General features: G+C 40.5%; 1 protein-coding gene across 1 annotated transcript in view; it reads left to right on the top strand.

The window, feature by feature from the left end:
- Positions 1–26,301, top strand: part of SFMBT1 (Scm like with four mbt domains 1) — a 144,261-nt gene that overhangs the window by 73,540 nt on the left and 44,420 nt on the right. The window contains exons 9-13 of the mRNA XM_040359451.1: positions 1,936–2,037; positions 2,334–2,487; positions 13,153–13,235; positions 17,266–17,392; positions 25,584–25,697. Of these exons, the coding sequence (XP_040215385.1) occupies positions 1,936–2,037; positions 2,334–2,487; positions 13,153–13,235; positions 17,266–17,392; positions 25,584–25,697 (580 nt within the window). The remainder of the gene's footprint in view (positions 1–1,935; positions 2,038–2,333; positions 2,488–13,152; positions 13,236–17,265; positions 17,393–25,583; positions 25,698–26,301) is intronic.

Below are 26,301 nucleotides of genomic sequence, written 5' to 3'. Positions count from 1 at the left end.
ACCATCATACTGGGAGCTTTCTCACGGTGGTCTAAGCTGTCATTACTGTGTGTCTAAAACTCCTCAGAACCAATCAGATTCATTTTAAAAACAAAACACTGCCCTGGATTTGTTTGTTTTTGTTCTGTGAGTCTTCCCGACTCACCTCTCACCCGGAACTTCATGTATGTACCTTTAAAACCGAAAGTGAAACTAGAGGCACATTATATGATAGATTAAATTCAATTTTTAATCATTTTTAAAAGGAATCCGTTAACTTTTATGTCTCTATACCCAATAAACAGTCATTTCAGCAAAAAAACATTTTTCCTTTAGTGACCCTTTAAGGCATGCACTTCAGGCGCAGTTTGGAAAAAATTCTACTACATTTTCTAACTACCCACTAATAGGAGTGCTAAGGTCACAAGGCTGTAGAGGTCTCATCTCTTGAGGTTTATACCCATTTATTAACTGTCACTATCAACAAAACCCAGTTAGGCCCCTTTCACACTGAGGCATATTTCAGGTGTTTTAGTGCTAGAAATAGCGCATTAATAACGCCTGAAATACTCCTGCCCCAGCATTCTCAATGTGAAAGCCCAAAGGGATTTCACACTAAGGCGATGCGCTGCCGGGAGAATTTTTTTTCCCCTGCAAGCAGCATCTTTGGAGCAGTGAGAGGAGCAGTGTGTATACCACTCCTTCCCATTGAAAACAATGGGACACCGCAGTAATACTGCCGGCAATGCGCCTCTGCAGAGGCGCATTGCCACCGGTATTAACCCTTTTTCAGCCTCTAGCGAGGGTTAATACCGCACCGCTTGCGGCCGAATACCACCGCAATTCCGACGTTATAGTGCCACTAAAAATAGCGCCGCTATACCGTCACCGCACATCATGCCCCAGTGTGAAAGGTGCCTTAAGGCAGGTTTCCACGAAATCCGGGCGCCAGGTTGCAATTGCAACTAGACTTAGCAACCTGGCACCTGGAGAAGGAAGCATAGGCCTGCAGAAGTTTCAGCAAAATGGACTAGCTTGCTGCATAATTTTTTAACTCTGATTTTCAGGGTGTCTTTAAATTCAGCCCTCTGTAGGTGGATAATTTTCATTTACATCAAATGATGTGCCATCCTTTCATTCCTAACACATTACCAAGTTCATATCAGTATAGATATCCAGCATGAGATTTTTGCCGTTGAGATCTGATATGTTTTCAAAGTGTTCCTTTAGTTTTAAATTTCTGGGGTCCCTCAGCGGCGCTGGTGGCTCCTCCCTGCATCGAGTGTCCATGTTGGAGAAGCACTCTCCTTGGTGGACCCCCGTGCGGTTGCACCCCCGTGTCCCGCACCTGTGTCCATTCACACAGAATGCAGGACTCGGACCAGCCTCCATGTCATTGGATTTGATTGACAGCGGCGAGAGCCAATCGCTGCACTGCTATAAATCTATCCAATTAGGACACGAGCCACCAGCTAAAGATGGAGTGCTCGTTCCCGAACGGAGGATGACCGCATTCAGGTAAGTATAACGGGGGGGGGGGGGGGCTGAGGGGCTGCATCACTACAGAAGGAATAGAATAGAATGCATTAAGGTGAAAAACCATGAGGGTTTTTAACCCCTTTAAGAATTTAGATACTGATGATGATGATGATGATGATGATGATGATGATGATGATGATGATGATGATGATGATGATGATGATGATGATGGTGGTGGTACACTTACACTGGGGACTGGGGATAAAAGTTGTATGTCTTGGTATGAGATGTTAGAGAAAAGAAGCAATTAATAATCTCTGCATTCTGTGTCCTATTGCTGTTGTGATACTTAAGTACATTGACACAGTTAAACTGTTATTCCCTGTAAATAAAATGGAGGTGTCTTCATCAATGATGGGGCTGCATTCTTCAGTTGAATTATGATGAAGTGAAACATAAATTTGCTGTATTCCACAGGAGCAACCTGAGATACAGAATCACTCATTCACATCTGGCATGAAACTTGAGGCAATAAATCCTAAAGACCCTTCTTGTATTGTACCTGCATCAGTCACTAAGGTAACAGAATTCTTGTTTTTCCTTCATTAAAGATAATCTTTGGTTCAGGATTTGTATGTGGAGAAAAAATAGAAAAGTTTTCTATTGATTTAAAAAAAAGAGCAACCTCTGACAACGATTTTGGGTTGAGGAGATCTCCCAACTTGAATATAATATATAAACCTAAAACACTTTGGTCGTTACAAACTATGAGAAAATGTTTTGCTTAGACCAGAGTTCCTTTTGAACAGTCTTGTATCCTGATCTTTGTTCCCAGATTTTGTAGAATTGTTTAAACCAAATCCACTGCCTTGCAGGTCTTTAATGAGCAGTATTTCTATGTTGAACTGGACGATCTTCGGTCTGAGGCCTCTACTAGCCAACAGTCTATGATCTGCCATAAGAACTGCCCAGGAATTCTTCCTGTCCGCTGGAGTCAGAAGATGGGCCTGTCTGTCCACCCTCCTTTAGGTATGTGTATGGAGTTTAGTGCTATGTCTGAATAGATAGCAGCCATGTTGGGTATGGTTTGGAAATGTGTACATTCAGTAAAGTGACCTCTCAGGCCATGTTACCAAATGTGATAATATAGTTTGAGAAACATCTTTAACATGCCTTAAATACTATTACTAGTAGATGAATAAGGACCATTAGGCCCAATCTGTACCCTTTCAGAACATAAAAATTGGCGCCTGACTCCATACACTTTGATGTCTGCCATAACTGATGCAGATTTGACACAAAGATTGGCAAGTGACAGGTAGTTTGTGGAACTATCACCATAGCAACCTATATGGCCGCTTTTAGATTGCCATAAAATGATTTATAATTGGAGCATTTACAGACAAATTTAAAAGTCAATGAATCTCTCAAGTGGCTTGTAGGCTTTTTATGTTGACGTGTATGAAATATTTGTTGTAGACGGTGAGTATGAAGGTTATTTCTACTGATGGTGGATAATACAAGGGCAGGGCACAGGTTTCCCTGTAATCTCCTTGTACATCTACAGGGCCGCTTCAAATACCTTAAAGGTGAATTATGGAAAAAAAATCTAAAATAATGCAGATAGGGGCATCTACACAGCAGTTTAAATGGGTTGTAAAGGTTTGTTTTTTTATTTTCTAAATGGGTTCCTTAAAGCTAGTGCATTGTTGGTTCACTTACCTTTTGCTTCAATTTCCCTTCTAATTTTATTTTTTCTTTGTCCGAATTTCTCACTTCCTGTTTCTCCTCGGTACGCTTACCCCCATCATCTGAGCTGTTCTGGCTTGGAGTCCCCCCCCCCCCTACAACTCTGCCCTTTATTACCATGCCCCATGTAGAGAATGAGACAGAGCGGAGCAGGAAGCTAAATGAGAACATGGGCGAGACACACAGCAGCCCTGATAAGACAATGGGAGCTTCCGGAGTTGATTCTTCATATTAACAAGCTGGTGATTGGTTAAACTGGAAAGTTAACTTCGGAAAGCTCCCGCTGTCTTATCAGCGCTGCTGTGTGTCTCTCCTATGTTCTCATTCACCTTCCTGCTCTTCTCTTAAAATGTCCATGGGCCAGGTGCACGTGAATTCATCACGTGCGCTGACGAGACTGACATCTAGCGGTGGCGGACTGGGTGTGGGCCACAGGTTGCCGACCCCTCCATCCAATATCTCGCTCTTGTCACTCCTGCTGCCCTCCTTATCTTCACAGCCACTTGTTACCAATCTTTGACTTGTTTATTGACTACGCTTCTGCTTGATCCCTACCTACTATATCTGCTACTGGACCCCAACCTAATCATCTACTTGTGGGGTGGTCCTGAAGACTGTGACCTGGTACTAACATTACACTCAGAAAAACCCATCTGCTTTCTGCTGGTTTCTGGGAAATACTGGTTAGTACTTAGACCTGCTTCATCTGCCAGGGTGATCTGTTTCTATACTTATCCTGCTGGCTGTTGGGAGTCTCTCTACTGTTATAACTACTGGTCTCTGTGCCTGACTGACGTGACAGAAAGCCTTCCAGTGAATTTCATAATTCTGGATTGGCCCGGGCAGATATATGGTATTAATAATAATAAAAAAGGTGCAGCGCGATTGTACATGATTAAATTGATATATATATATATATATATATATATATATATATATATATATATATATATATATATATATATATATATATATATATATATATATATATATATATATATGGCAATCAAAAAAAGTTCATCAATAAACCAGTATTCAAAAGGACAAAAAGGAATGGTGAAGATAAAATCCAGTGTTCCAATTGAATCCAGCATGTAAAGGGCGAGAAAATGTAAAAGGAACAAGGGGTGCGCATAGGAAGAAAGTCCAGTTTCCCCAAATTCTCCATGCAACTACCTCTCTAGTGACAAGGAAGGATAGTAAATTGGCTTCCAACCTAATAGAAAATTCAGACCGTGTAGTAGGGAGAAGTATCTCAATGAATCCACAGAGGTGCTGTCAGTCCTGGTGTATCTCTCTTATCCCAGCCTTTCATAGATAAATATGCATGAAAACTAAAAGGAGACCATATTGTGATACTGTATGAGCAATTTATTAGGTAAAAAGGCAAAGTACACTCACATGGTCAACAATACAAACGAGCATGGAATCAAGCAAATGCTGCAGCAATGGAGCATGGAGCGTGGTAACATCATTTTAGATACAAGTGGCTGTAGAAATTCATCCACATATATTTATACAGTCACTTGTATCTAAAATTCCTTCATATTTAAAAGATACCACACATACTTTGAACTTTCTGCAGGAGATTTCAAGGAAAGAGAATTTTTGTTAAAGTTTCTGCCGATGTGGCATCTCTATACACAATCATTTCTCAGAATAATTTCTTCTGGTTTGGGGTTTTTTTTATTTGCAAAATTGCATAAAGAAGGAAGCTCCAGATAGCGTAATTCTGTTTTTATCCTTTGTTAATCTCAATGACACACTCCATAAAATCTGACAGTAAGATGGTTCTTATATCATCATAAAACAGCAGCGTTATTCACAGCACAGGATGGACATGAGACTCACAAACATAAGGAAGACAGCGTCCACCACTTACTTCCGATTGTCTTTTCCTGGCAGCGGAACGCAAATGTCAATTCCTGACATTGTAAGGTCACGTGTTGACGCGTTTCATCACGACTTTCTTTGAGGGCGTGGCCTTATGGCACAGCGTCCCGGTATTTTTACCAACAGACTGCAGCATAAATTAACCATCATAGTGCTAAATTGTTTCAATCTCATAAGATACACACAGGCGGCCATTAATACAATACTCGGGTTAATAAACAGCCTGCAGAACATCTTTATATAACATATATACCTGATACAGTGTGTCATATCTGTACTCAAACTGAAATATTGCTCATTTAAAAGCTACAAATTCAAAGTGCATCTCTCTTTTTATAAAATTCATGAATAAGCCTTTAGATTTGCTTCTCAGTGGTGTATTGAGACCATTGAATCAATAATATCATTACCATAATATAAAATCACACTATTCAGAATATTATAAACTCTATGTTAAAATGAAATTTTTTATAAACATATATATATATAAAAAAAAAAAAATATAGAGCAAACCTGAGTCAGGAACTTTTGACTTTACAAATTTACAAGTTTAAAATTTTAATTCAAAATCTAAAACTTCTAACAGTTTAAAAAGTGGTCAACAATGAGCCAAAAAAAATGAAAACTTCAAAAGTCCCTAATAAAGCAATTTATATCCAACTCCACGTTTAACCCTTTAGGGGTAAGTGTGTCAATTAAAAAAAATCCAGTGAGTTTCGTGTTCGGAGAGTTACCTTACCATATTGGAACCACTCCACACTGGTTTTACATGGTCTACACCCCAAAATTTCAGACCTGAGGGGGTCCTGATTGTGATGGAGTTTGAAATGCAGCGACACATTATGGTCTTTAAAATAAAAAATTTGGGTATCAGGCAGTATAGTTTTAAGGGTTTTATCTAGAATATGCCAATGGGCCTTGAAAATAGATTCTACTTCCTTATACTATAATTGTACATGTAGTTTGGTAGCTATTATGGTGTTTGTCCACTAGATGGCATTAATGGGATTTGGTTACCTCTGATCATGTAATGATCTCATGTTTAAAATATTTTCTTTTTACATGTTTAGAGTTTTTTAATGTGGTATACATGGAGGGTGTCAGTTGTACAGCATCTCCCATAGGTACTCGCATAAGGAGAGAAACTCCAGATGGCGTAATTCCGTTTTTATTCTTTTATTAATCTCAATGACACACGCCACAACTTTTATTGCTACCTGACCTTATATGTTCGATCATTTGGACATTTTTCCCTTTTTCTTCAATCTGTTGCTATCCCTTTTCACTCCTTTCTGCTCTCCCTCTGGATGGTTATGTGCGGGGAGGAATGAAAAACTCTGCCCTTTCTATACTCGGGTTTTGTGTATGTATAGATCGGGGATGAGTGATTACTTCTCCCCTTCTTGCATTCAACTTCTGTGTATTTACTGAGCAGGATAAATGGTAACTTCCACCCTTTTTGCATTCATGCAAAAAATGTGAGTGTAGCCTCAGATTGAATTAATTAAATCAAAAATAAAATGTACCATCATCCGGAATTAGTTAGGAAAAAAGGGGGGACCAGGAATAGAGGGGTAGTGGCTGCTTATACCGCAAGCTCACACAGACTATTACCCAGACAAAAATATCAATTGGACTTTCTCGGTACTGATGACATGAATCAATGTAATAAAAATTCATTTATAATACATAACAACATACAGTTTTAATATAAAACAGAGCTAGGACCAACCACCTCACTTCAGATACAGAATTGTTATTACAAACCTCTACTTATTACCTCTACTCTTCTATGACTCCTCCTTACAATCTCTGATACCCCACGGTTTCCGTTTGTAATAACAATTCTGTATCTGAAGTGAGGTGGTTGGTCCTAGCTCTGTTTTATATTAAAACTGTATGTTGTTATGTATAATAAATGAATTTTTATTACATTGATTCATGTCATCAGTACCGAGAAAATCCAATTGATATTTTTGTCTGGGTAATAGTCTGTGTGAGCTTGCGGTATAAGCAGCCGCTACCCCCCTTTTTGCATTCATGTCATTTCTATCTATCTATCTATCTATATATATATATATATATATATATATATATATATATATATATATATATATATATATATATATATATATATATATATATATATATGGAGAGGGAGAGAGAGATGCGCAGCTGGTAGCCACGCCCCTGACGACATCAACCATATGACGAAACTCATTGGGTGGGACCTGGCGTGATGCTACCAGGCTGCTACGGCCGCTCCACACACTGTCTCGCAATTGCTGCAGCATTTTCTTGATTCCATGCTCATTTGTATCGTTGACCATGTGAGTGTACTTTGCCTTTTTACCTAATAAATTGCTCATACAGTATCGCACTATGGTTCTCTTTTTGTTTTTATGCATATTCAACTGTGAGAGGCTTGGATAAAAAGATACACTAGGACTGACAGCACCTCTGTGGATTCATTGGTATACTTCTCCCTACTACTCTCAGCTTTTCCATTAGGTTGGAAGCCAATTTGTTCTAGTAAGCTGCCATCCTTCCTTTTCACTAGAGAGGTGGTTACACAGAGAATTTGGGGAAGCTGGACTTTCTTCCTATGTGCACCCCTTGTTCCTTTTACGTTTTCTCACCCTTTTATATGCTGGATTTAATACGAAAAAAAGGATTTTATCTTCACCATTCCTTTTTTTTCCTTTTTGAATACTCCTCCTTCATGGTTTATGGACTTTTTATTGATGAACTTTTTTAGATAATATTCTTTTGATTGGCACATTCATTTATATAGATCAATTTAATCATGTATGATAGCGCTGCACCGTTTTTAGTTTTAATTTCTCCATTTGCCATTTGTTATTTCATTTGAATATTTAGAGCATTTTTTTTTAGAATTTTTACTTTTGGAGATGTATGGTATTCCAACCTGATCAGACCACTGGCAGATGCTCTGTGAGCTCTCCCAGATTGTCAAAATATTCTGTCCCTCATTTATATTTACTGAAAACATCTACAGTTTCTTCAGGAGCATATGGTTAAATCTTCATGACATGTATGCTCTGACTCACTGACTCCTCTGAAGAAGTCGTTACCCTCTATACTATTTAGTATGTGTTACTGTGCTTCACATTATTGCTTATGAGATAAGACCTCTTTAAGGCTGAATTTTAAATCCTGCTGAACCATATATTTGTATGGCTTTTGTATGGCTTCCTAATAAAAATACATTTAAACTAAAATCTTCTGTCCCAAGGACCAGTTTACTATCCTGCTTTACAGTCACTTTAACAGCATGGCTGTTGGATTCCCACAATATTAAAAGCTAAGAAGTCTACTTTCTGCAAGGTCTACCATTGCACATGGAAGCTGGCTGGTGCAAGCTAAGAAGCTTTCATCCCAGGAAGTAGTCTGTGGGCTGAAAATCTTTTTTCAATCGGGCATGGATCAGCATTTGGTCCATGAAGGGTTAAATCTTAGTGACTTTGATCTTATTCCATTGACTGTTAGTCTCCTGTTCTTTAATTAAAAGTTTTGAACATGATGTTTCTCATGTAGTATTTCCTGTACATTTGTTTGGTTCTTGTAGCATTTCATAAACTACCTTTTGCAGCTATCGGCAGGGCCGTCTTTACCATAGGGCAAACGGGGGCAGCTGCCCAGGGCCCTGTCACTGTTGGGGGCCAAAGCAGAGCGGCCCGTTAAGCCCCTGTGCTGCCCACAAATCAGCGCTGAAAATCATCAGCGGCACGCAGTACTGCTTCCCTTCCCAGTGTTTATAAAATGTACAGCACCCCTGGCTTCCCTTTAGACGTGCACTTCTCCCTTCCTGCCACTGGGTGCTGCTTGTATATAAAAGTGAATTAGAATGTGATTTTAGAGCAACCCCTAGTTTGATCTACACAAGGCTTACTCCTTCTTCATGTCCTGCACCTCAAGGTATTATGTCACTGTTTGCTAATCTATATTACAAATAGAAGTTTTCTGTAGAGTGTGGCCAAAGTCTTTATATAATTTGATGATTCACTGCAGGTCTGGTGGTCAGTGTTTTAAAAAGTTCCTCTATTTTACACATGGCATAGCATGGGGTCACAGCACCATCTGTCCATTCTGCTTTAGCACCATGGGACCCTATGCCATGCCATGTGTAAAACTCTTTAAATCACAGACCAGACCTGCAGTCCAGGCCGAGTATGGCCTCAGAGCACATGGCATTACTGTCTGTATTTAACTGATTGATGGGTTTATTTTGGGCCTGGCTGGTTCACATGTATGTGTTTTGGCGGCCCACATTTGCGCAGGCACAGCAGCCCATTCATTTGAATTTGTTTCCTGCAAAGAAAAGCGCATGCCTCATGGCACACCTATGTCCATCAAGCAATGAAATACAGCTGTCTGCTGTGACTTATCTGCAGTTCCTGCACTATCAAACTTGCTGCATTTTTAGGCGTTTAGGTCACGCTTTTAAAAACACAGTGCGTTTGTGTGCAGGAACAACAGGTAAGTAGCATGGTGAAAAAGCAGAAATGGATTTCAAGGCAACTGTATTTTTAAAATGCTGAATGCACCTTTTTTCTGCAGGAAACAAAGGCATGGCAGCCCATTCAAATCAATGGGCTGCTGTGCCTGCACAAATGAGGGCCGCCAAAACACATACATGTGAACCAGCCAGGCCCAAAATAAGCTGGAGGGGGGCCCAAAAAAAATGTTTGCCCAGGGCCAAACCATATTAAAGACGGCCCTGGCTATCAGTGATATCCCCTTTCCACTCTTATTCACAAGGTTGCTTTCCTTGTTGTCATCACCTCTGTGAGAAGTGTGTCTGAGCTGGTGGCCTTGTTCCCGTAAATTTCTTGTCTTAAACTGGGACTGCATGGTGTTTGAATGCCAAAGCCTTCTTTCTTCCTAAAGTGGTTTCAGCCTTTCACCTAACCTAGGACTTTGTTCTTCCCTCCCCCTGTCTAGCTTCAGTACATTTAAAAGATTTCCATTCATTGTCTGGATTTAGTTTGTACTGTGTATGTTTACCTCAAACTGGCCATACATGGATCAAAATTCATCCAGTTCAGCAGAGATCATTTGACATTCGATCCATGTATGGGCAAAGTGGCTGTATAGAAGTCAATATACCGATTGACTTTTGTAGAACCGCCCTGCCGCCAGTACTGATCAGTGTATTTTAATGATGGGGAAGTCTCCCCCATACACCTCAAAAGAATGGATATGGGAATAGTCTTTTTTTTTTTTTTTTTTTAACCCACTGGTTGAATAAAAAAAATGATTGTCTTCTGGCTGCTTAATGCAAGCCATTGCTTGCATTCGAAGGTCTGAATTTGTCAATCCTTATTGTTCCCATCGTGACTCGGGCAGATCATAATCCAAGCATATGGTCTTAAGGATTGTATTCCACCCTCTCCTGTTAAGGCACAAACTACTAGTTCTGTAGCTCTGAGGAAGAGAGCATGTCAGGTTAATACTAGTCCTCTGTTCCAGAGCAAGGCCTAACACCAACACCACTCTATCCCCCTAACTCAGTCTCCCTCGGAGATGCACACACATTGTGGCTTGTCCGACTAAAGTGGAGTTCTCTGCCACTATATCAGATCTATTCCAGTGCCTTTTGCCACTTCTGGAATCAGCAGTGGCTATAAGTCGTAAACGCTTTTTTGCCCCTCCCCCCCCCACCCCACTATGTTTATGGGCCACAACCAGAATTGTCTAGCACACTTACAATGGTAGAAAACATGGGGGTGCTGACATTTTACTACTACTCCTTTTTAGATTAGTACTATGGACTCATTGATTGAGGGCAGTGCATATTGGTCTCTGGATAGGTTCACCTAGGACTGCACAGCATTCATATGTTCCTCAAAGTACAAAAAGAGGGCCTTTTGTAGAAAGCATTTTCTACTCTAGATCATACAAGTTGGGCCTCATACAATGATTGGCCTAACTCTGAGATGTTTTTTGCTGTGATTTCCTTCTATCCCTAATTTCCAGATATTTCCCAGTTAGGTACACCCCAACCTCTGAGATGGATGTTCCCCATTTCTTGTGTATGCAGATTGCTCCCCCTTCCACTGCCTTTTTTTTAATGGTAAGACAACCCTGTGGGTCCTTGTTTGATTGTGTTTATCATATTTCTATCCACTTTGCCCTTCAAGTGCACTTTCTGCCTTGTTGCCTGCTGTGCCCCTGCAGTATGTATCCCTCTGTGGCTTGTGCAGGGCTTCTTGACAAGCGGAGCCCTTCATTCCTGTTCTAATGGACTACCCCTTTCATGGATTTGGTATAAAGAAGTAACTTTCTTCTCTCCATCAACCCTGGCAGCAATAGTTTTGCTTTGGCTGTCCCTTTTTTCTTTTGCTGTTTGAGGATTGGTATCCTGAAAGCCAGTTCTCCATACCTCCCTAGTGCTCTTCCTTATGTGAAATATTCCATTACTGAAATTTCAATTACTCCCTCCCATGTCCTGCCAAAAGACAGAAGTTTTTTTTTTTTTTGCTTCCCTTAGGGATTGGGGTCAGGCATTGTATCCACAGCTACGTCTCTCCTTGGTACCTGACCCCTCTTCTCATCACTTCTTTTTTAGGGAGGTCCTTCTTTGGGATTCCTTCCTGCTCTTTCACCTGGCTGGGTGGTCATCTTGCATTTTCATAGGGCCTCTGCCCTAGGGACAAGTGCATCAAGCCCATTCTCCCATTAAGTTCAGTTTCTTGGACCTATACAGTGTGTAAAATCTGTCCCTCTCACTTGTGTGGAGCCATGGCCTGATCTTTGGTTCACATTTTATTTCAAACCCATTTGTTTGCCAGGTGGCTGTTTGAGCCTCCACTGATGATTAATTTAGCTGCACAGTGTTTATGCAGTTAACTTTGAGCTTTCTTTTTTTTTTTTTTTTTTTACGGTTTTCCCGTGGGTTGTTGCAGCTGGTTTGTAGTTTTTCTCCTCGTTTTATGCTTGGATGTTTCATGGTCTATTAATCGATTGCTGTATTGTACGATAAAGATAGAAGGTATATATTGGAGTACAGGACAGGAGTACAGGAGGTTCGTGCCCTTTTCTTTTTTTTTTTTCTGTAATCTCTTCATTGTTTTTTTTGCAAGCAATCTCGCTGAGTGGGTGGGGCTATATGGATACAGTGGGATGGGGCAATCCCAGTAAAGCTTTTGGCAATGTTCATTGCCCTTAAGATGGAGGCATAAAACCCACGGCCTATGAATCAACTGGTTTTATCCTGTACTGTGCTCCAAGATATGAAATTCTTATGTTTGGCTTTCGTTCTCCATCCTACCATGGGCACATCAAATAAGCAATCTAATTAAGTGCAATGGGCAGTTGCAGTTATCTTTGCTCTAGATGTGTTACAACGGTGGAGATGCTAGAACCAAAGTCTCCTGAAGATTATTTCTCCTATTATTTTTAATAACCCATTGTAATCCATGCCTCTTTCAGCTTGCACTCAGTAAATGGCACCATTAACAAATTAAAACATGAATTTGCTGTACCACCTGTTGGTAAGATTGCAGGCTGTGTATACTGATTAGATGGTGCTTTATGGGCAAAACTGTATTGGAACAGATGCATTTTTTTCAGCTGAAAATGTAAACTTGCTAAAAAGGTAGACTGCAGAAAGACAGCCCAGATTTTGCCTACAGTTGAGCTGCAAGATGCGAGAACAGTTCTGTGTTACTACATGATGTTCAGAATGCTCTTCTGGTACTGGTTTACAAGAAAATCCCTTTAGGAGATATGGCCACCATTTTATCAAAACCCTCCAGATAAATCAATGTATCTCCTTCTCATGATGATAAATACAGACATGCAAGAATCTTCTTTTTTTTTTTTTTACTGAGTAGCATCCAATTTGTCATGGCAATGGCAGTTGTGTCCTATTTCATTGTGTCAGTTCTGTATTTGTAGCATGCAGATTAGCATTCCTTTAGAAGCCTTCATTTCACTTATTCTACACACAATGTTCTCAAGCCTGCTATACAGTTCTTGTATTAGGCAACATGTCTTGCACTGTCACTCATCATTTTCTTTCTGCAGGATACTCGGAACAGGCTTTTGACTGGGATGAATATCTGACTCATTGCAATGCTCACGCTGCTCCTGACAGTTGCTTCCCCGAGGTGAGTATTTCATCTCTGTAGCTTGCTCTGTGTTAATAATTAGTAGGACTCCCTGACATTCTGGTATGCCAAGCTATATGCACTTAGAGATTTATTAAAGTAGTTTGGTTTGGAAGCAAAAATAATGTACAAAGCATATATATTGCACAGTCACTAGTAGCACATGTTTGGTCATCTCCCCAGAAAATAAATGTAGCTATGATAATAATAATTATGTGAAACACCCAGTGTTACAATTTTGTACACAGATCTAATTTTATTTAAAAGAAACCAAGAAACGTGTGAGAAATAAGGCGGTTGCCATTGTGTTCCTTCTGAAAAGGCTGGTTACCTATCTGTCCCTGGCTTTATTAGTTTGAATTACTGACTTGAATCAAGCATGCATCAAGTGAAGTCAAAATTCCTGATGCAAAAAAACTGTCCAAACCTGTCTGGCTATGTGCAAAAGTAATTGCCCCTAAACCTGATAACTGGTTGTGCCACCCTTGGGGGCTAAAAACTGCAATCAAGCATTTGCGATAACTGGCAATGAGTCTTTTACATTGCTGTGGAGCAATTTTGGCCCACTATTCTTTGCAGAATTGTTTTGATTCAGCCACATTGGAGGGTCTTCCAGCATGAACGGCCTGTGTATGGTCCATGATACAGCATCTCAATTGGATTTAAGTCTAGGCTTTGACTAGGCCACTCCATGGGTACGCACCTGATTCGTTGATGTGTTCCGTTGTGAACAGGATAAAATCCTGACCCGATCCTGATGTAAACCTGACCCGATCCTGATGTAAACCTGACCCGATCCTGATGTAAACCTGACCCGATCCCGATGTAAACCTGACCCGATCCCGATGTAAACCTGACCCGATCCCGATGTAAACCTGACCCGATCCCGATGTAAACCTGACCCGATCCCGATGTAAACCTGACCCGATCCCGATGTAAACCTGACCCGATCCCGATGTAAACCTGACCCGATCCCGATGTAAACCTGACCCGATCCCGATGTAAACCTGACCCGATCCCGATGTAAACCTGACCCGATCCCGATGTAAACCTGACCCGATCCCGATGTAAACCTGACCCGATCCCGATGTAAACCTGACCCGATCCCGATGTAAACCTGACCCGATCCCGATGTAAACCTGACCCGATCCCGATGTAAACCTGACCTGATCCAAACCTGACCTGATACTGACATGTAACGCTGAGCAACTGATTTTTCTCTTTGCAGGGGAAACGGAGCTGGAATTCGCACGGGACTGGTGTGAACCCAGCCTTGGGCTGCACCCATACCTGGGTGTTTTGAATCGCTGGCAGAATTTGTGATTCTACCCTCGATTTCAAAGCGCTCTGGTAAAATGTCAAAATGCACAATGTGGCACCTAAAAAATGTGCGTGGTTCTGCCACGATTGTTGCACGATACATCGTGCTCCAGTTGCGGCAAACCGCATCTTGTGAAGCTTGTCACCCAAAAACTATTCAGCAACTATTTTTGGGATGACAAGCTTTGCAAGATTTGTATGCCGTGATTTCAGTGTGATTTACTGCGTGACAATCGAGGCAGACTTGCACCACATTTTTAGGTGTCATTAAAAGGTATTCCCCCATCAACACTGACTGTGTTGATGGGGATTTGAGCAGTTTTCTTTCCTGCAACCAGTGGTCACAAGAAAGAATTGGTATGCTCTATGACCTGCTTTAGGTGAGGATCAGATCACATTTTACGGCAAATTACTGCAGAAAATCACAAACTTTATATTTCCATATATATATATATATATATATATATATATATATATATATATATATATATATATATATATATATATATATATATATATATATATATATATATATATATATATATATATATATATATAAAAATGCTTTTCAAATTTTAAATGTCACCATTCATACATAAAAAATGTGCTTGATTTTTGTAGAACTGCTTTATAAAAAATATATACTACAAAATACTTGTGACCTGCTTTGTATCAAAAATGTGATTATAGATATAGATAATGGGGAGATATAGATATATATATATATATATATATATATATATATATATATATATATATATATATATATATATATATATATATATATATATATATATATATATATATACACACCAAATCAATAAGCCTATTGCTATAAAATTGTCTCTGTTGCCTAAGGGGTAGATGTGCAGATGTAAGCTCAGAATAAATTCCTAAAATAAAACTGACCCAAAAGCATTTTAGTTTCCCTTTCTTGTCGTAGTGCAGACTAGACAGGATAGCCACTGGTGCCCTCTAGTGATCAGTTGTATTATGTCCCTAATAAAATTGTGTTGTCTGCAACTGTTAAATTGCCTTACATTGAAAAGTACAATATATTATTTAGGCATAGGCTGGCCATACAATATACAATTTTCTTCTGCAACTTTACTTTAGATTTACCAAAACCATATAATATGAGGTCAAACCTAAACACTTTCAATTGTGTATGCAATCAGGCAGGCCCTTGTTCTACATAGTTAAATGTAAATCTAAAGGAAATTGAACAAGAAAATTGTATAATGTATGGCTAGCTTAAGTCAGACTGGTCCACCCATGGACAGCTGGTTGCTTGTTGTGTTTAATTCTTCTAGTTCAGCATTGAGACACTTTTGGGAATGTTGTTCCCTGTCGTGTAGCGAAATTCACTCTAAAAAATAAGAATTAAAATAAAAATGTACTTGAATCTGGTTATATTGTATTCCCTGTTGAATAATTGTAGTATGGTACTGTATATTCCAGCATAAATAATATATCGGTGCAGTTCAGTAGACACTGAATAGCAAAGTGAATTCTTCGCATTGGGGCCTAAGCAAATGGTAGAATCTCCTAATTAATTAACTGATGTAAATTGGAAAGATTTGTTGTCATTCTAATGAGGTTACGTAAGAGAATTCCTCTCATGCACCCTACAGCCACTGTAGACAACAGCAGTGCAAAATATTTTACTGCCATATAGTGATGGATACCCACTGTTTTTTGCTGTTGATGCACATTAAACACTTAAGATCCGGACCAATATGCAGGTAAAGGACCAGGCCCCTTTTTGCGATTCGGCACTGCGTCGCTTTAACTGACAATTGTGCAGTCGTGCGACGTGGCTCCCAAACAAAATTTACATATTTTTTCCCCACAAATAGAGCTTTCTTTTGGTGGTATTTGATCACCTCTGTGGTTTTTACTTTTTGCTATAATAAATATCCCCCAAAAATATATAAAAAAAAAATTTTTCCTCAGTTTAGGCCGATACGTATTCTTCTACCTATTTTTGGTAAAAAAATCGCAATAAGCATTTATCGATTGGTTTGCGCAAAATTTATAGCGTTTACAAAATAGGGGATAGTTTTATTGCATTTTTATTAATAATTTTCTTTTTACTACTAATGGCGGCAATCAGCATTTTTTTTTTTTTGTGACTGCGACATTGTGGCGGACACATCGGACAATTTTGACCCATTTTTGGGACCATTGTCATTTTCACAGCAAAAAGTGCTATAAAAATGCATTGTTTACTGTGAAAATTACAATTGCAGTTTGGGAGTTAACCACTAGGGGGGCGCTGAAAGGGTTAAGTGTGACCTCATGTGTTTCTAACTGTAGGGGGGTGGGGCTGGACGTGTGACCGTGAAGAACGGGGAAGGTGTGTTTACACACACCTCTCCCTGTTCTTCAGCTCCTGCGACCCATCGCGGGACTCCGGCGATCGGGTCCCGCAGTCAAAGAGCTTGTGACCGGGTCGCGGGCGCGATTTACAGGTACGTGATTGTGCCCAGCCGTGCCATTCTGCCGACGTATATCGACGTTAGGCGGTCCTTAAGTGGTTAAATATTTTACCAGTAGTTGGCACTGCCAGTGAAGTATATCATCCCCTTTTTTATAAGGTGTCACAAATAATAAAAACAAAGGTAAAGCAGATAAAGCAATAATTTATTTATTGACTGTACAAATACCATTATAAGATTTTCACCTAGATATTTTTTAATTTGCTCAGCCCCAGAGTGATCACGTCGTTCAAGAGAAGATGAAGCTAGAGGCAGTCAATCCCTTCAACCCCCAGGATATCTGTGTAGCTACCATAACCAAGGTCACTGGCGCCTACATCTGGCTTAAACTTGAAGGTCTGTAAAAATTCACTTTTTACATTGAAAGTATAAAGTTAACTGTATTGAATATTGACTTTTGCAATGTTTTTTTTTTGGGGGGGGGGGGGGGGGTGGACTGACATGGATCAAGTTTTAGAAGTATAGGGCGATTTGGGCTCATTTTGTTAAGCTGCGATAGTCTGAATTTACCAATTGGAGTCGCAGTCACAACAGATCTAAAAGCTTTAGGAAAGTGTACTCTGCATGAAGGTAAAACAAATGGTACAGAGGCCCCCCAATCCTTACCTGAGGTCCCCCTGCTGTCAATCATAGCCAGTGTGAGCCGAATAGGAGAGTGGAGGGGAGTGGCGTGACCCATGGCTCTGTGTCTTATGGATGCATAGAGTGCTTGGGAGTTAGCATGTAGTGGTGCACCCGGGGCAAGCGCCTTTTTTAATGGGGATACTGCTCGAGGGGGAGGAGCCAGCAGTGTCGGCAGGGGACTCGAAAATAAGAAGATCAGAACTGCTCTGTGCAAAACCACTGCACAAAGCAGGCAAGTATAACATGTTTGTTATTTTTTTTAAACAACACTTTAGAACCACTTTAAGAGGACAGATGAAAGTGTCAGTGTAATCGGGAAAATAATAATTTTGTTCCAGTGTACCCTGAAACCCAAATCTTTCATCATTTGAAAAAGAAGAGAGGAAGTGATTAGGATCAGCAAGTAGAATAAATTATTACTAAAAGCAATTTTTTTTTTAAATCAAGCTAGTAAACCCGTTATACTCACCTGTTCTGTGCAATGGTATTGCCCAGAGCGGTCCCGAACTTCCTCTTCTGGGTTCCCCCGCCGGTGATCTTGCCTCCTCTTTTGTGTCTACCCCCAAAGGTGTGTACACTTGGCCAGTATCTTCAGGAGTTCAAATGGAAAAAAGATCAATCCTATAACAGAGAAGTTCGGATAATAAGATCTATTTAAACAAATAGTATATAGTTCTAAATACATTCTTAACAGCTGTGATGATCGAGCAGACAAGGGGGGCTACTAGGAGCTACAGTGGGGAAAATAATTATTATTTGATCCCCTGCAGATTTTGTAAGTTTTCCTACTTACAAAGAAATTAAGGGTCTTTAATTTTTATCATAGGTGAATTTTAAATGACAGAGACAGAATATCAACTAAAAATCCAGAAAAGAAAACGCATGATACAAAGGTTATAAATTTAGTAGTTCAGTGCATAAAATAAGTACCATATTTATTGGCGTATAACACGCACCCTAACTTTAAGAGCGAAGTTGCAGGAAAAAAACGTTCCACAGCCACCTGCGTATAATACGCAGGTATAGTTTACCCTCTATTTTCAGGGTAAAAAAGTGAGTGTTATACGCCAATAAATACAGTATTTGATCCCCCCAAGCAAAACATGACTTGGTACTTGGTCGAGAAACCCTTGTTGGCAAGCACAGAGGGCAAGATATTTCCTGTAGTTGGTTACCAGCTTTGCACACATCTCAGGAGGGATTTTGGTCCATTCTTCTTTACAGATCTTCTCTAAATCCTTATGGTTTCTTGGCTGTTATTTGGCAACTCGAAGTTTAGCTCCCTACATGCATTTTCTATAGTATTAAGGTCTGTAGACTGGCTAGGCCACTTAAGGACTGAGCCTCTTTCTGAGATTTGGTGTTTACGAGATAAAAAAAATTTTTTTTTGCTAGAAAATTACTTAGGACCCCCAAACATTATACATTTCCTTTCTATCACCCTAGAGAATAAAGTGGCAGTCATTGCAATACTTTTTGTCACACCATATTTGCGCAGCGGTCTTACAAGCACACTTTTTTTGGAAAAAAATCACTTTTTTTAATTAAAAAATAACACAACAGAAAAGTTAGCCCATTTTTTTTTATTGTGAAAGATAATGTTACGCTGAGTAAATTGATACTCAACATGTCACGCTTCAAAATTGCACCCACTCGTAGAATGGCGTCAAACTTTTACCCTTAATCTCCATAGGCGACGTTTTAAACAATTCTACAGGTTGTATGTTTTGAGTAACAGAGGAGGTCTAGGGCTAGAATTATTGCTCATGCTCTAACGATCGCGGCGATTCCTCACATGTGTAGTTTGAACACCGTTTTCATATGCAGGCGCTACTCACGTATGCGTTCGCTTCTGCTTTCGAGCTTGTCGGTATGGGGCGCTTTAAAAAATAAAAAATAAATCTTATTTATTTTACTTGATTTTCAAAGAAGGATTGGGAGAAAGTGCTGTGGTCAGATGAGTCCAAAATTCAGCTGTTTGGCATTAACTTTATTTGCCATGTGGAAAGATTATATGGGCTTCTGATGAAAAATGTAAGCAGGCGTGTTACATACTTGGCTCACATGAAGTAGTGGTAGATTATTAAAACAGTGCACATTGTCCAAAAATTTGACAGTTAGCATTCAGCAGGGAGGCCTGTAGAAAAAAAGGTATATAGGTATAAATCAATATAGCAACCTGGTAAACATGGCTTTAAATGGAATACAAAGAAGTACTAGTTTAATTTGGCTGGGTAAATGACATTCCCTTACCATAAATTTTTTGATCCAGAGTGGTCTCGGGGTAATTCACTAGATATGACAGGTACCTAAATGAAGCAGCAAACTAAAGTAAACAGGCGGCAGGGAAAAGCCTCAGCTTGAAATCTGCTGTTTGTTACCTGTATATAGATGCCCGCAAATAAGGCCTATAACTCCACAGACCCATGTAGTATGGCCCCTTATAACTGCTCCAATCTGGCACATCAGCTGGGCGATGTCACCCAGACCCAACCTCTAAGAGCCCTTTCACACTGGTGCGATTTTGCCGCGTTTTCGCGGTAAAAATAGCGCTATTAAAACGCTCAAAAAATGCCCAAAAACGCCCCTCTCCATTGAAATGAATTGAAAACGCTGTGAAAACGCGGTAAAATCGCTCCGCTATAGGCGTTTTTGGTGTGAAAGGGCTCTAACTGCGCATGCACAGTGCCGGTTGTGATGCCGAATGTAAACTGGGCAGGAACCCGCTCTGTGGCACAAATGGCAAAAGGCAGACGGAGGATCCCACATACCTGATGTAAAGCGCTGCGCAAACTGTTGGCGCTATATAAATCCTGTATAATAATAATAATAATACATAAGTCCTCTCAAGAGGTCGCACACTTGACCAGAAGGGAACAGTGGCACCCAGTGGTCAATATGAGTACTGCAGTTAGGCGGAAATAAGGCATGGAGACATCGCAGCCAGTAAAGGGAATACGTCATGGTTAAATAACAAAGTTGCAAAAACGACACAAACCCTTTTACAAACGTTTTGAAAGCAATATAGTATATGATCTAGAACTATAATACAAGGAAAAACAGCCAGACTGAAAATAATAAAGGTTATCATAAGTATCTACACAGCCTTAGTAAATATATTTTTTTATATATATATATATTTTATATTTTTTGTATATAACATTTTGATTTGATTCTTATCCTAGCTACTTGGTATTTTGTATAATGACTGAATTCATTTAAAGAAGAACTTCACCCAGTATTTTATATATCTTAAAAGCAGCAGCTAAAATGTTGTAGATTGTGACTTTTGAAAACCAAGTATTATTTACCATCCCACGGAGTCTAGCCAGTTCTTTTCACTGCTGCTGGATCCCCAGGACCACTTTTCTGATGAATCGCAGCCAAATCCCCACTGTGCATGCGCAAGATTGCTCTACTCAAGGATTGCTCCCCCTGCCTCCTAGGACATGTGATGTATCCAAAGAGTCTGTGGGCCGCATGAGGTAACATCATTCTTGGCTAGGCAAGGATTGAGGCAGTGGAAGGGGGTACAGACAAAAAAGGTACTTCACCCCAAACACCTGAAAATCCATTACAGGCTGAGGGAGGTAGAGAATGAGTGGTACTTCACTGTTCTGCTTTAAGGATCTTGGAACCAAATCCAAAAATCCATATATAACAGTAAATAGGTGGGGCCATTCAACACTAATGAACACCTTGGGCCAGTTAGGCCAGATTCACAAAGGACTTACGACGGCGTATCTCCACGTACGCCGTCGTAAGTCCGAATGTGAGCCGTCGTATCTATGCGCCTGATTCTTAGAATCAGTTACGCATAAATTTGGCCAAGATACGAGCGGCGTAAGTCTCCTACGCCGTCGTGTCTTGGGTGCATATTTACGCTGGCTGCAAGGGGCGCTTCCGTAGATTTACGCATCGAATATGTAAATTAGGTAGATACGCCGATTCACGAACGTACTTGCGCCTGCTATGCCGTTTACGTTAGGCTTACGTCCGGCGTAAAGTTACTCCTGCTATATGAGGCGCAGCCAATGCAAAGTATGGACGTCGGAACAAGCGTATCTTTTTACGTCGTTTATGTAAGTCGTACGTGAATGGGGATGTGCGTAGGTTACGTTCACGTCACAGGCATTGAGCCGGCGTATCTTGGGGAGTAAATTAGACGTGATACTGAGCATGCGCGCGCATGCGCCGTACGATCGGTGCTTCATTTGCATGGGGTCACGGATCATTTTAATAAAACACACCCACCTCTTCCATATTTGAATTACGCGGGCTTACGCCGGACAATTTACGCTACACCGCCGCAACGTACGGAGCAAGTGCTTTGTAAATACAGCACTTGCCTGTCTAAGTTGCGGAGGCGTAGTGTAAATAGGATACGCTACGCCCGCAGAAATATACGCTCTCCTACGTGAATCTGGCCCCTTATTTGTATCTAGATAGATAATTGTTCCAGTACATGAATTAAAGTGTGGATAGTGAATGCTTGCATTTAGGTGTCAGGTATACGTGTGGTAGAAATTGGCTAGCAGGAAAGTACGTGAGTACCCAAATAAAAAGAGGCAAGACAGGTTTTATCTTGCAATACAAGCTAGAGTGTATTATTTGAGAGACAATAGCCACAAATATTGTTCAGTGGCTGGACATTATGCAATCAGCTCGGTAAGGCTGCAGTATATGATGGAGAGATGGTACATGTTTTATCGTGCAATTTACCATTATTGTTTGAGAGACAATAGTCACAAGGCCACAAAATAAGGTGGAGGAGGGAGACAAGGCAGGCTTGTGTTACAATGAAAATGTCCTCTCTAACAAAACCACCTGCTGCCCTAAAAGCCCCCTTGGACAGCACAGTGGCTGCAGGGAAAGCCAGAAGGGCTAGCCTGGACATTGAATAGTCCTCATTTAGTGTCTACATCAGTTCTGGATCCAATGTAGTCAACGATTATGTTAAGGCAATGACTGTGAATGCTGCTTCAGCCTGGCTGCTGTGGTTTAAAATAAACCCTGAAAGCTGAGGCAGCCACTGCTGCTCTTCTCCTGCACCTTTTTTTTAAGGAATCAGAGGATTTGAGACACATTGGTCATCAGAGTGGATCCTGCCACCATCCAGAATGTAGAAAGGGTTTTTATGTAGCTGCTCCTCAAGTGCTGCATTTTTGGTTCCCACTGGGATGGTGGCAGTAGATTGGCCATTTTACTTTTATATTGGGAATCTAATAGGGTGGTCTCTCTTTAATGATTCAAATCCTAAGGTCCTTTTGCAAGCATTTGAGCATAAAAGACCCCATTCGCTGCAAATTGCCTGTAGCAGCCAAAATCTTGTGTGTCAATAAGGACACTGCCCTTACAAATCTCACACCACTCCTGGGGTTTAGAATGTCCCCCTTCAAAGCTTTCCCCATTTCCTCCTCACCTCCTGCATCCCAGCTGTCTTCCTTCTCTACTTTCTGCTGCATCACAAGGATAGAGGCAGTAGGCAAAAGATCTTGCTGGCCTGAAGACCTTTTCTACCTCCTGCTTCTGTGCCTCCTTTGTCCTCCTTGCAACTTACCCTTTTGATTTACTTCTGGTGCATCATTTGCAGTAGGCAACATTGAACTCCAGCACTGTTCCCCTTACGCATTTCTAGCCTAGGCAATAATGGTGTTGGCTGGATTACCTGCAGTGTCCTGGGATATGAGCATCGTTTATCCAAGAAATCTTCAGGCAGCTCCAGGATTTGTCATGGGCATATAATCTGATGATGTTGGTCTGGTGTTGTTGCTAATACTATGACAATGTGTAAACCTTAAACCCGGCTAGCATACTGCCAGTCACTTGCATGAGTACTTATTGTTCTAGCCATGGAATCATATTGTTAAAACTTTGCCAAAGTATCAGCTACATATAAACAATGATTCCCAAGCATCCAGAGCTGACTTGGAAAACAAACAAGTGGCCAGATTACAAAATGTTAGTGAAATATTTTGTACTGTGCCTTACTTACAATTTTTTTTCTAAATCAGGAAGAAGCTTATTGAAAGATTAAAAAAAATAAAAAATAGGCACATACAATAACAATTAATGGAAAAATAAAGAAACGGTGCACCACCATGTCCCATCCCTGACTAGTCAAAGAAGTCTATTGCCACGTACACACGATCGGTTCAACCGATGAGAATGGTCTGATGGACCGTTTTCATCGATCAAAACCGATCATGTGTGGGCGCCATCGGTTATTTAACCATCGGTTTAAAAAAAGGCAACTTGTTTTAAATTTAACCGATGGATTCCTAACCGATAGGACAAAACCGATCGTTAGTACGCACAACCATCGGTTAAAAATCCATGCATGCTCAGAATCAAGTCGACGCATGCTTGGAAGCATTGAACTTCATTTTTTTCAGCACGTCGTTGTGTTTTACGTCACCGCGTTCTGACACGATCGTTTTTTTAACCAATGGTGTGTAGGCGCGACGGACCATCAGTCAGCTTAGTCGGTTAACCGATGAAAATGGTCCATCGGTCCGTTCTCATCGGATGGACTGATCGTGTGTACGCGGCATAAGAGTTACTAGATCAAGCGGACTGAGTTCCAGCATACAGAGCCCAGATTTTGTCAAATTTATCAGGACACCCTCTGTGTCGATAGATATACTTTTTCAGCCTAAGAGTGTCACCCATGTGCCCTATCCATTCCTTGTTCGTGGGTTGGTTGCTTTTCAGCAGGTTAAGATCAGTTTATGTGCTTGAAATGTAGCTCTGGCTATAGATTCCTTTGCAAATTTGGGTAGTTGAAGACCATCCAGAACACCTGAAACGCATTGTTTGGGATCAGTCTGAACTGTCACCTGAAAAACAGTATGGAGAAATTGAATGATTTCTGACTAATATACAGTACAGTAGATGAAGTTTCGGGCAGCACCATAATAAGTACATTACGTTACCATGTTTCTTGCAGAATTTGCAACATAAAGGGTCCTCTAGAAGACCCATTTTAATTGAACAGTTTCTCAGGGGTATGATCTACTCTATGTAGAATTTAAAGCTCCTGTACATATGCTTCTGGTTTACCTTGAGGGTATACAAGAACGGCTGCTCTAACGGATCTCTGCTTCTTAAATGGCTGAGAGACAACAGTCAATCACAGACAATGAGTAGGAAGTGTGGGCGGGGCCGGGGCCTGGGCATTCCCTGCCTCACAGCTGCATGTACAGAGGGGACATGTATATGTTTGGCTTTGGGGCAGGGAATGCCTGAACAGGTGACTGCTTCCAGACAGGCTTGCACATGTGGCTTTAGATTCTAGTTCAAACATGCCCAAGCTCATCACAGATAGGGGAGATGGGTCTAAAAAGGGGTTACTAAATTGAGCAAATTCCTCTTAAAGTATTTCTAAAGGCAGAATGTTTTGTATTAATGTTATTAATGCATTCTATGCATTAGGGTACAAAAGCTCCTGTATGTAGCTCCCCCCCCCCCCCCCAGGTCCCCTTATACTTTCCCGAGTCTGATGTGGATCCAGCATTGTGCTCAAGAGCAGCATCACTGTTCTTTCTGTCTTTCCTCACTTGCTCAGAGGCCATAGCAAGAGCTATTGGCTCCTGCTGCTGTCAATTCCAGCCAATGAGAGGGAGGGTGGTAGTTTACTGAGCCACACTCTGAGTATTAATGAACACACAGAGCATGTACATGAGTGCCCCCATAGCAAGGGGCTTTCTATGAATGTTGTTGGGATTGGTGAATGCAAGAACACCAGCAAGAAAGACTGGGGCTGCTCTGTGCTAAACCATTTGTTATTTAAATAAAACAAATATTTACAATCACTTTAATGTCAAAAAGAGTTTGTTTGACATGTTGTTGAGAAGGTGTTGTGTTATATGTGTGAATACTGAGTTCTAATTCATTACATCAGGTGTAAAGACTCCAGTTCCTGAGTGCATTGTGCATGTGGAATCCACGGACATCTTTCCAATGGGATGGTGTGAGACAAATGGACATATTCTGTGTACTCCACCTTGCATTAAAGGTAGGACTCTTTTGTTTTAAAGATTATGGAATTTGATGATGGTCAAAGGTGGCACGTCAATTACTTGCAATCCCACCTTTGACAGGCATCATTGGATTCCGTGTTCCTCTACTTTTGTTTTAAGTGACAGCTGTAAAACTTTAGATTTTCACTTTGAGGTAGATCTCACCAGGGAAATGTAGCAATAAAAGCTTTGCAGAGGTTATAACCTCATCAATCTGTCCAGTTTTAGAAAAATAAATGGGCTTGAGTGCTGCTTTTACTTTTGAATGTCCATTCCTATCAGAAACCTGTAAGAAATAAAATGGGGACTGCCATAGTTGACCTCCTTGTAAAAATACTAATGGTCGGCATTGTCTGACTTTGGTACTGACTAAACCACAGATTTAGAACATGGAAAAAAAGGGAAAAAACTGCGCTAAACCAAATGCAATAAAATTAATAAATGAAAAGCAGCTAGCACACAAACAAACAAAGTATAAAGCGAAACATAAAGTGCAGCGCTAGAATAGGATGGTCAGTAAAAACAAACGTGACCAATGATGAAAAATTGAAGTCCAAATAATGAATCTCCAAATAAGTTGGTGGATTGCTCCAGCAAGTG

Source organism: Rana temporaria, chromosome 7, assembly GCF_905171775.1.
Source record: "Rana temporaria chromosome 7, aRanTem1.1, whole genome shotgun sequence".
NCBI lineage: Eukaryota > Metazoa > Chordata > Amphibia > Anura > Ranidae > Rana > Rana temporaria.
This window is presented reverse-complemented; position numbering and strand designations above follow the sequence as displayed.